Source organism: Malaclemys terrapin, chromosome 4 (genome assembly GCF_027887155.1).
Source record: "Malaclemys terrapin pileata isolate rMalTer1 chromosome 4, rMalTer1.hap1, whole genome shotgun sequence".
In the NCBI taxonomy this organism is placed as follows: Eukaryota; Metazoa; Chordata; order Testudines; family Emydidae; genus Malaclemys; species Malaclemys terrapin.
Window position 1 is genome coordinate 91,095,452 of NC_071508.1, and position 12,219 is coordinate 91,107,670.

Sequence of the window (12,219 nt, forward strand, 5' to 3'; positions counted from 1 at the left end):
GACATTCCCCTGATCCAGGGATCAAATTACTGGATTGCAACAGAAACGATTGTAAAACATGCCCAGAGCATTTAAATGAGTGAGCACTCTTACTGCAGAGAAATCTCCTTCTCTGGGCTGTTACTGGTGGTACATGACAGAAATAAGCCCAATACTACAGCAATGTCCTGTTGAATTTTTTCCCCAGGTATGAAGCGCTCCAGCTTAGAGATGGAAGAGGGCAAAGTTGATCTCACCAGTTGCTTTTCCCCCTATTCTACATATTCAGTCACATACAAGGAGCAAGATTATGATCAGCTGGTTAAACTGACTGAGTACAACATCCTGAATAACAAACACCTGATTCTTCAAGCCTTGCGTACAGCAGTGGAACGGAAAAGGCGACATAAAAAATAGTCACCATGCCAAGTGCCTTTATCTCTGGGAGGATGTTTTTGTATCCTCTGGCATATGGAGAACCACAGCTTTTCTGAAGGTTGGCCAACAGTCCTCAATGGATTCCAGTTTGACCCTATTAACTGGCTGTCCCTGTTGAGCAAAGGTCACCAAATAAAGAAACCTTCCTTGTTCCCTAAAGAATTTAATTGCTACAAAATTAATTTAGGAGAAAAAAGTGCAATTTGCAGCATGGTGGAAATCCAGTACATGGGTAGCCATATACAAGGAGCTGCTGTGGTGGTGGCATGGTCTAAATGCCAAGAGAGTGAGTTTAAAAATATATAAGTCCAAACTACAGTGTACACACTGGATTCAATTAATCTTTAAATAGTAAAGATTTCTATTGTTCTGCCTTGTTTTAGTGGCTGTTCTGTGAAATATTGTCCATGGGCCAGACTGTTGTGCTAAAGTGCATTGTAGGGAAGAGGACTAGGAATCTTGCCAGTCAACCCCTTCAAGGCTCAAGGACAGCTACCATCCCTGTGATGGAGGGGGAAAAACAAGGACTGCGCTCTCTAGATACTTACAGGTGGTCTTTAAGGTATAGTCTTGTTTTTGTTCTGAGATTGCTGCAGATCTCCCTCTCAGTGCCTACAGGGTTAGGCAGCAGCCAAATGGGGATTTTGTGGATTGCAGTGGAACCTAAAACTGGGATTTAGGTTTGTCTGAGGTTTAAGTTCCTAAGTATCTTTGTGGATCTGTTCCCTAGTTCTTGCAACACACTATGCTTAAGTTTATCTTGAACTGCCACTTCATATTGGTTTTTCAATATATAAACTGAATGTTCCTCCTGGTCTTTAAAGTTACATAGGTGCCCTTGTCATTATCTGTTAAGTATGTTTTTAATCAACAGTTCTCATTTAAAATAAACATATATCCTGACTTGACCATTGTCTGGGACTTGATGGTATTTAAGGGTAATTTTAAAGGCAAACTGACCTAGAGTGCACTTTCCTTTTCTTCTTCACTCCATACCTGTGTAAAGCAACCTAGCAGGTGGTCATATATAACCACATAAACGGACAATTCTTTTTTATCACTACTCTTCTGTGTGGAGTCCAAGCATTAAAACCATGTGAATGCTACTTGGCATAGCCTGTTCAATTTGGCATCAAGTGTGTAGCTCTTATTTTTCTGCAGCTCTGGTGATGGAGACCCAGAAATATTGACTCCTTCAAATTTGTCTCCCCTAAGCATGCATTTCCTCTTTGAGGGTCCTGATTGACTTTCATTTCTGAGTTTTAGTATAGCACTTTCAAGCTTTTGTAAATCCGCAGACAAGAGATTGACTCCTTGAAAAATAAGAGACTTCAGTCACAATGGTGATTAAAACCAGCATGAAATAGATAAATATGTAGGCACATCCTATCTTGATCTCCTTAAGAGCTTTTCTTTTATATGCATTTCTGAGAGACTTCCCTATGAGATTTTGCAATTGCTTTGATAAAGTCTTTCATTGTCTGGTTATTAATAGAAGTTAATCCTTTCAGTCAGCCCTATTTTGAGGACCAAAGTGGTGCATTGACTTCAGCACTGGGGTAAATTTCACCCTGTGTGAGTTTATGGTATGGTGACTAAATCCGACTGCCTGCCTATTCTCAACTCCTATGCTCAGGTTAATAGCAGACTGCAGTGTTTTGGCACACTCAGAGGAATTGCTTTTTATTGATAGTATCTGTGAAGAGTCAGGCATTTTGCTTCAGTAAGTATACAAGGTATGCATGATTGACTGTATTTGTAATATGGACATATTATGGCATGGTAATGCAGGGCAATTCTTAGCAGAACCTGTGCTTGCTAGCCACTGCCTACATGATATGTTGTGTACAGCTCTGCATATTGCACAATGGGTCACAATGTAGTAAGTTGTCATAGCCTTGGAAGGGCTTCAATATATGGTGAGATTCCAGATGAGAGAGCTGCTTCTGTGCAAGTATCATTCCCATACAAGAACCAGGCAGCATCGGTGATTGGGAATGTTAGCACCTTGAAATAGACATGGGTGAACATGTCACTCAGCCCTATGTTTCAACATCTTAACCAGCCCATACACGACACCATATAGAAACAATGTCCAAAATGTGTAGAGAGAAGAACAGGAGTACTTGTGGCACCTTAGAGACTAACAAATTTATTAGAGCATAAGCTTTCGTGGACTACAGCCCACTTCTTCGGATGCATATAGAAATGTGTAGAACACCTTTGTCTCTTCCTCTCCCAAGTCATAATGTCACCACTGCTGCTTCTTGTATTCTATTCCATCCATGGTCTGTGCTTCCTAGATCTCTCCCCAGGACTATAATAGAGGAAGCTACCAGCCTTGCCGCAGAACTCTGGAGCACTGCCAGTAGGAGGAAAAGCAGGCAGTACATGTTAGTGCAGTAAAACTGGCTGGCTCTGTCTAGCTCTCTCTGATTAGCAACAATCACTTGATCCTCCTGCTGAATTGCATGTGACAGGGAGGTTCTAATCTGGAAACCACTCCCAAAACCATAGAAAAAACTCAAACTCTCGCATTTTCACTGAAAATCAATAGGCCTCCCTTCAGCATTGCCATGTGTTTGATGTTGTCAAGCTTCTGATGGCTGCAGCTATGTTACGGGAATGAATATTGGATCACCCGGTGCCTACATGAATAAAGACATGACTGAAGAACCAGCACAGGCGCCTTCCAGGGGAAGCATAGGGAATGCTGGTTGGTCAAGGGAAATGCTTTGAAGAACTGGCAGAGCCTGCAGCTATAAGGCGTACACAAAAGGGAGTGCACAGTGGTTGAACATTTTGGACAACGCCCAACTGTGTTCCCCAGAGGTGGTAATTTTTAGTCACTCCCTTACCTGGGGTGCTGTGGTATGGGTGCAGTTGCTTTGATTTGGAGCACTGTTTTTGCACAGACCCCCTACGTCTCTGCTCTGTGTTACAGGGGTGTGCTGTATGGTTCTGATGATAGAGTGTTTTCGAAGGACAGAATCTGTGTTTTGAAGCATTACATTTGGTGAGCCAGTCGTGAGGGATTGTTAGCTGCTGGTCCCTGGAGTTAAAAAACAACTCTTCCCTAGAGCAGAACTTCGAAGACAATACAACTAGCAGCTGCAGTTGGGAGTGGTGTATGGGAGATACTGAGCACAGGAAACAAAGATAAGAACATGACATAAGATTGGCCAGACAGGCTTCATCAAGCCCAGTATTCAGTCTTCTGACAGTAGGGTGACCAGATGTCCCGATTTTATAGGGACAGTCCCGATTTTTGGGTCTTTTTCTTATATAGACTCCTATTACCCCCCACCCCCCGTCCCGATTTTTCACACTTGCTGTCTGGTCACCCTATCTGACAGTGACCAGTGCCAGATGCTTCAGAGGGAATGAACAGAACAGGGCAATTATTGAATGATCCACCCCTGGCATCCAGCCCCAGCTTCTGGCAATCAGAGGTTTAGGGATGGGGTTGCATCCCTGACCATTTTGGCTAACAGCCATTGACAGACCTGTCTTTCATGAATTTATCTAATTCTTTTTTGAACCTAGTTATAGTTTTGGCCTTCACAGCATCTCCTGACAAAGAGTTCCATAGGCTGACTGTGCATTATGTGAAGAAATACTTTCTTATGTTTGTTTTAAATCTGCTGCCCATTGATTTTATTGGGTGACCCCTGATTCTTGTGTTATGTGAATAATGCATCCTTATTCACTTGCTCCACCAAGTTCATGATTTTATAGGCCTCCATCATATTCCCCATTAGTTGTCTCTTTTCTAAGATGAACAGTCCCAGTCTTTTTAATCTCTCCTCTTGCAGAAGCTGTTCCATATCTCTGGTAATTTTTGTTGACCTTCTCTGTACCTTTTCCAATTTTAATATTTTTTTGAGATACAGTGACCAGAACTGCACTTAGTATTCAAGATGTGGGCATACCATAGATTTATATAATGGCTAGGGCTGTCAAGCGATTAAAAAAATTAATCATGATTAATCACCCGATTAAAAAAATTAATTGCAATTAATCGTGCGATTAATCACACTGTTAAACAATAATAGAATATAATTTATTTAAATATTTTGGATGTTTTCTACATTTTCAAATATATTGATTTCAATTACAACACAGAACACAATGTACAGTGTTCACCTTATTTTTTATTACAAATATTTGCACTGTAAAAAACAAAAGAAATAGCATTTTTCAATTCACCTCATACAAGTACTGTAGTGCAATCTCTTTATCATGAAAGTTGAACTTACAAATTAGAATTATGTACAAAAAATAACTGCATTCAAAAATAAAACAATGTAAAACTTTAGAGCCTAGAAGTCCACTCAGTCCTACTTCTTCTTTAGCCAGTCACTCAGACAAACAGGTTTCTTTACATTTGCAGGAGATAATGCTCCCCGCTTCTTGTTTACAATGTCACCTGAAAGTGAGAACATGTGTTCACATTGCACTGTTGTAGCCGGCATTGAAAGGTATTTATGTGCCAGATGCGCTAAAGATTCATATGTCCCTTTATGCTTCAACCCCCATTCCAGAGGACATGCATCCATGCTGATGACAGGTTCTACTGGATAATGATCCAAAGGAGTGCGGACCAACATGTTTATTTTAATCATCTGAGTCAGATGCCACCAGCAGAAGGTTGATTTTCTTTTTTGGTGGTTCGGGTTCTGTAGTTTCCACATCGGAGTGTTGCTCTTTTAAGACGTCTGAAAGCATTCTCTACATCTCGTCCCTCTCAGATTTTGGAAGGCATTCCAGATTCTTATCTTTGGATTCTTAAAGCTTGAGTTGAGTGCTGTAGCTATCTTTAGAAATCTCACATTGGTACCTTCTTTGCGTTTTGTCAAATCTGCAGTGAACATGTTCTTAAAATGAACAACATGTGCTGGGTCATCATCCGAGACTGCTATAACATAAAATATATGGCAGAATGTGGGGAAAACAGAGCAAGAGACATACTATTCTCCCCTAAGGAGTTCAGTCGAAAATGTAATTAACATATATATTTTTTTACAAGTGTCATCAGCATGGAAGCATGTCCTCTGGAATGGTGGCCGAAGCATGAAGGGGCATACAAATCTTTAGCATATCTGGTACGTAAATACCTTGCAATGCCGGCTACAAAAGTGCCCTGTGAACACCTGTTCTCACTTTCAGGTGACATTGTAAATAAGAAGCCAGCAGCATTATCTCCCATAAATGTAAACAAATTTTTGTGTCTTAGTGATTGGTTGAACAAGAAGTAGGACTGAATGGCCTTGTAGGCTCTAAAGTTTTACATTGTTCTGTTTTTGAGTGCAGTTCTGTAACCAAAAAAAAAAATCAACATTTGTAAGTTGCACACATGGTAAAGAGATTGCACTACAGTACTTGTATGAGATGAATTGAAAAATACTTTTTTAATCATTTTTACAGTACAAATATTTGTAATAAAAATAATATAAAGTGAACACAGTATACTTTGTATTCTGTGGTGTAATTGAAATCAATACCTTACAATTCTTGGAACTGCAAAAGGTACCAGAATTGATTAGAGACCAGCAAATTTTGAACTGGTATTGTCCACAATGTATTCAAAAGCATGGAGGAGAGAAAGTTGAATGTCAAATGGAATGTAAAAAAATATCATTTGGGGCAATTAGAATCCTAGGATCTGTGACGCCACATCCAAATCATGACACATATTATTAAAAAAAAAAAACTGTGACATGAAACAATCCTTATATGCTTTGTTCACTTTATCGCTACCTGTGTTTGATCCAGATAAAGATATATTTGATCAATTGGCTACTGTCCAGTCTATAGGCCACCTAGAAAATTACATTTACAAGGAATGGATGCAAGTACCTCTGCTGGTACTACCTCTTGCAGATGGCTTGTTGCTCTCAAAAGGGGCATCAATGGATCTGTAGGAGTGATGTCTTTGAGAAGGGGTGGGCAAACTACGGCCCGGGGGCCACATCCGGCCCTCCAGACGTTTTAATCTGGCCCTCAAGCTCCCGCCAGGGAGTGGGGTAGGGGGCTTGCCCTGCTCCACACGGCTCCCAGAAGCAGTGGCATGTCCCTCCGCCAGCTCCTACATGTAGGGGCAGCTACCAGGCCGTGCCATCATGTAGAAGCTGGAGGGGGAATATGCCACTGCTTCTAGGAGCTGCTTGAGGTAAACGCTGCCCAGAGCCTGCACCCCTGACCTCCTCCTGTGCCCCAACCCCCTGCCCCAGCCCTGATCCCCCTCCCACCCTCTGAACCCCTCGGTTCCAGCCTGAAGCACCCTCCTGTATTCCTAACCCCTCATCCCCAGAGCCCACACCCCCACCCAGAGCCCTCACCCCCTCCAGCACCCCAACCCCCAAATTCATGGCCCCGAGTCAATTTCCATACCCAGATGTGGCCCTCGGTCCAAAAAGTTTGCCCACCCCTGTCTTTGAGGTAATAACTCCACTATGTGGTCAGCAGGAAAAGTGGCAGTGAATGCAACACAGATATCATGTCCAGTACAACTAAGCAAATGGAGATCTTCTATGGAACGAATAACCTATGCAAGACAAAGACAGTATTGCGTAGTAACCAACCATAATGAATTCTATCATGGTCAACACAGATGTATGGTCACAAATCCAAATTTTCGTTTTAAACCACAAGTGCCTACAATGATTGGTCACACAACAATATCTCCAAAAAGAACAGGAGTACTTGTGGCACCTTAGGCTTGGTCTACACTACCCCCCCCCAATTCGAACTAAGGTACGCAACTTCAGCTACGTGAATAACGTAGCTGAAGTCGAAGTACCTTAGTTCGAACTTACCTTGGTCCACACGCGGCAGGCAGGCTCCCCCGTCGACTCCGCGGTACTCCTCTCGCCGAGCTGGAGTACCGCAGTCGACGGCGAGCACTTCCGGGTTCGACTTATCGCGTCCAGACTAGACGCGATAAGTCGAACCCAGAACTTCGATTTCCAGCCGTCGAACTACCTGGTAAGTGTAGCCAAGGCCTTAGAGACTAACAAATTTATTACAGCATAAGCTTTCGTGGACTACAGCCCACAGATGCATCCGAAGAAGTGGGCTGTAGTCCACGAAAGCTTATGCTCTAATAAATTTGTTAGTCTCTAAGGTGCCACAAGTACTCCTGTTGTTTTTGCGGATACAGACTAACACGGCTGCTACTCTGAAACCTAACAATATCTCCAATACCCACTTTTGAAAATGAAACCACTATTCTGAGTAACCCTGATTATCAGGATTTGATCAGACAAAGTACTCCAGTGATTCATGCATATATACCACCACTAACCTTACAGCTAAAACAATTATTAGAAAGAAAAGATTCACATTTCATTGAAATTAGTAATGACATGGATAAAGCAAATCAAGCAATAGTTAAAATTTTAGATAGTGTCAATTCACAAGACAGTACACCTTAAGGAATGGGAATTGGATGGAAGGGATGGATTACTGGCCATAGTATCCTTACGATGGGCATCATCTTTGCCCTATGTTACATGGGAGGAAAACTTAGAACCCATATGTACAAGAAGGTTAACCCCAACGCCCCCCCCCCCCCGCCCCCGCCACGTATGATTCAGCCTGTTTCCTTTCCCTTGTTGTCAACTGTTACATCACCAGAAGCAGCCTATGGCATTGATTACCTATTCTCCATATGCTGAAAAAATAATTTCTTTCCCAAGAAAAGGGTTTCTGTTCTGATCGTTATTATAGTTTACCAATTGATTGATTTTCTCTTGGGTTTCATTAAACAATCTAGCTAAAAATGGAGATCACTGCTATCCAAGTAGTTCTGAGAGCACCCCATTATGACAGAAGAAAGGAGACCATGCCAATTTACCCCAAAGACAGCACCTCAGAGGTGGGGCTCTCCCCCCTGCCAGAAGGAGGATGAGGGCAATACTTGCAATCCCTGCTTTCAGTGTGGAAGTGAAGAGCACAATTAGTCTGGATGTTGACTCATCAGGAGGCCAAAAGGAGTGGACTGGAAGGGAAACTATCCCCAGTCACTCCAAAGGGACCTTGAGTGATCAACCAGCCCCAAAGGTCCCACAGAGAGACAGTTGCCAGAAATAAATAAGAAATTGAGAAACCCCCAGGACTAATAAAGTGAGACATGTTAAAATCTGGTACAGATGTACTTGGACAGGGAACCAGTAACCATGAGTATAATTGTAATATTGAAAGGATAGAAGGAAATTGTTCATTGACATCAAAGCAGCATGCTAAGCTACCTAACACAGTGGGAAAGAAATGTCTGGTTTGGTGTACCTTGAATGGGTTTAAGTAGCATCTTTGTGGGACACGGATGCACTGGTATGCATAGTGTCATGGCAGTGAGTGAAGGAGAGCCTTACTAATGTACTAGCCAGGGAGCTCAGAGAGTTGCTTGAGAGAGATCAAAGCCTGAGGCTCACAGATGCTAATTGTACCCCTCTTCGCTATGATGGGTGCGTTGCAACACAGTTTCAGTACTAACATGTTGGTCACAACTCAGGAGATGGAGAGTCCTGTAACTGGATATAATGTTACTGAAGAGGACGTTAAACAGTATTGTCACGAATGGCCAGATGATACAGTACCCCCAGCCCTCTATAGTCATTTGTCAACTGCCTTTTCCCATTTCAGCAGGAAAAAATGAATGTGTTAGTACACCTTTGAAAGGCCACAAAGTTTGCGGACATTGGTATGGCATGCATAGGTAAATGTGGGATCAAAATTTAAAAAGGGGACATGATACACTTGAGATGTTAGATTTATATAAATTGCCTTTCTGCTGGGGTACCAACCATTTTGGAGCCAGGGATTTGGGGTTATTGGCCAGAAGGGTTAGAGATTAGGGAGACCCTACTCAGAATTCCACAGGGGTCATTGCAGAAAGTCAATATTCCCATCAGTAATTCAATCCAACATGGATATTACATTCCACCAGCACATAGTGCTGGGATGGTAACAGATGATCCATACAGTAATTCCACTGCCAGTACCAGGCCTAGTTCTGAACCAGGCCAAGTTCAAAGTGAAGAGAGCTGGATGTGACACTGTTCCTAGTGGTAACAACGCCAGGTCAAATCAGCCAGCTGGGAATTCACACCCTTGTAACGCCTTAGGATACCACTAGTTAACCTTGATCACTTTAGTAAGGAACAGCAGGAGGCCATCCAATGCATGTTATGAGAGGTGTCAGGTGCTTTTGCAATGATAAGGACATAAGCTAGGTTGAGAGTTTAAAAATGCACATAAAGCTCCATGACTCCCAACCCATAAAGAGGGATTGCCTAGCAGTCCCCTGCCCCCTCTATTAGGAATTAAACTATTTGCAAGACTTATTGAACTGAGGATGGGTCATTAGGTCCAGCTCTTCTTATTCTTCACTGGTTGTCTGAGTGCAGAAAAAGGAGGGTAGTTTATGGCTCTGTATTGACAACTGAGAACTGAATCAAAAGACAGTGCCAGATTGTCAACCCTTTCCCCATAGATGGCATGGTGGGAAGTCATGTGTTTTTGTTCTAGTCCAGGGCAAGGCCTAACAAAGTGCTGAGAGCTGACCCCCTCACAGCCTTTATTACACCCTGTGGGTTGTATGAATGGATTCACATTCCATTTGGGATTATGGATGCTCCTGCCACCTTCCAGAGGTGTATGGAAGACTGTCCTGATGGTCTGAGAGATCAGAGTTGTGTTCCGTATTTAGATGATGCCCTGGTCCCCAGTAGAACTTTTGAGGAACACCTTAAGCATGTTTGGGAAGTTTTTCAGCAATATCAAAAATATGGTACAAAACTAAAGACTGAAAAGTGTGATTTTTATTTAGAAGGGAGGTCCAATATCTGGGTGTGACTGTAACAGCTGAGGGATATAAAATGGACCCAGCTGACACCTTTGCAGTAGCGACATTGGAAGAGAAGAAAACATTGCAATGTGAGCAAGTTGTGGAAGGTATGGGCTTCCTAAATTATTATTGCCAGTACATCATGGACTTTTCAAAAGTGGCAAGATTTTTGTATAGCCTGTTGTCTTTTCTACCTCAGAATAAGATCACCAGTAAAAGCATCTGTGGTGAAGAGTGCCTTGCAGAAAGCAGAAAAAGAATAGGGAGGTCAAGTGCCTCCTAGCCAACCAATCACCTAGACTGAGGAACATCAGAAAATATTAGAAAAGTTGTTTGACATTCTGATACAACCCCTAGTAATAGCCTATCCAGATTTCCCCCTGCCATTCATTTTACATACAGATGCATCTTCTGATGGGTGGGGAGCTGTGGTGTACCAGTGACAGGAGGGCAAGTTCCAAGTGATAGGCTGTGGCTCTAGGACCCTTTCTCCTGTAGAAAAAAGATATAATTTGCATTCTGGGAAACTGGAGATTCTGGCTTGAATTGGGCAATTACACTGTGATTTGGGGATTATTTATATTATGTGTCATCCTTTCCTGTTTATACAGATGACCCATTGATATATTTACTTATGTCAGCTAACCTGAATGATGCTGGGCAGCAGTGACTGGATAGTTGGTTGACTTTAATTTCTATATCAGATACTGGCCTTACATTGATACTGATATTTTGTCCTGCATGTCATTTGATATGGGTCAGTTCATGGAAGAGTGTACTGAGGAAACATCTATTGCTGTTGTAAATGCTGTACTAAAATTAGTACAGGCCCAGGAGGAAGGGCTCATATCCTGGATAGCTGCTATCACTATGGATGGGAGGAGATAAACTAACAAGTGTATCTTCAACACCTAGACTCATCTCTTGGGAAGAACTATGTATGCTCCGGAAGCCAACCTGACAATAAAAGCAAAATCCAAAGGATCCAGGCCACCAGTATGGAAAAGCTGAAGACTTTTCCTCCTTTCGTATGGGAGAGCCCCTCATTTGCCAATTTACTTTATATTTGGTTTAATGGGGAATCAGGAATTAGTGGAGAGCTGTGGTGATTACCTGCAAAAGTAAAAAGCACAGATGAGAGAAACTTTTGTCTTAGGCAACAAAAACTTCAGAAAATTGGCTGCAAGGAACAATAATCACTATGATTGCACAGCTCAAAGTGCGATCCTTTCCCCATATGAGATTGGGTACTTGTCTGGAAGTTGTCAGCGCATGGAGGACCTGCAAAATTAGAAGCCTATTGGGAAAAGCAGATTCACATTGTTACCAAAAAGATGGGCGATCAGCAAGTATATGTAGTGGTTCCAGAGAATCAGCAGGGAAGAGCAAGGATGTTATATCACAATCTCTTAATAAATGCCCTGTGATTACATGACTAGTGATAGTCCAACAACAAGGAAAAAAACAAGAAAAGTGCAACTAGTGATGCCTTCCCAGGAACAGGACTCCTCTGACAGTTCAGATGATTAGAAAGACAAGATGAGTGAGGTAATATTTTTTTTATTGGACCAACTTCTGTTGGTGAAAGAGACAAGCTTTCAAGCCATACACAGCTCTTCAGGTCTGGGAAAAAGAACGAGGAGTACTTGTGGCACCTTAGAGACTAACAAATTTATTTGGGTGTAAGCTTTCGTGGGCTAAAACCCACTTCATCAGATGCATGGAGTGGAAAATACAGTAGGATGTTATATATATATATATATATATATACAGAGAACATGAAAAGATGGGGGTAGCCTTACCAATTCTAATGAGACAAATCAATTAAAGTGGGCTATTATCAGCAGGAGGGAAGATCACTTTTGTAGTGGTAATCAGGATAGCCCATTTCAAACAGTTGACAAGAAGGTGTGAGTAACAGTAGGGGGGGAAATTAGCATGGGGAAATAGTT

The 12,219-nt window shown here is 42.1% G+C and overlaps 1 protein-coding gene across 1 annotated transcript in view; it reads left to right on the forward strand.

Moving 5' to 3' along the window:
* Nucleotides 1-659, forward strand: part of LOC128836754 (cytosolic phospholipase A2 epsilon-like) — a 33,974-nt gene extending 33,315 nt beyond the window's left edge. Inside the window, exon 21 of the mRNA XM_054027314.1 lies at nucleotides 188-659. Within this exon, the coding sequence (XP_053883289.1) occupies nucleotides 188-396 (209 nt within the window). The 3' untranslated portion in view covers nucleotides 397-659. The remainder of the gene's footprint in view (nucleotides 1-187) is intronic.
* Nucleotides 660-12,219: the final 11,560 nt, after the last annotated feature.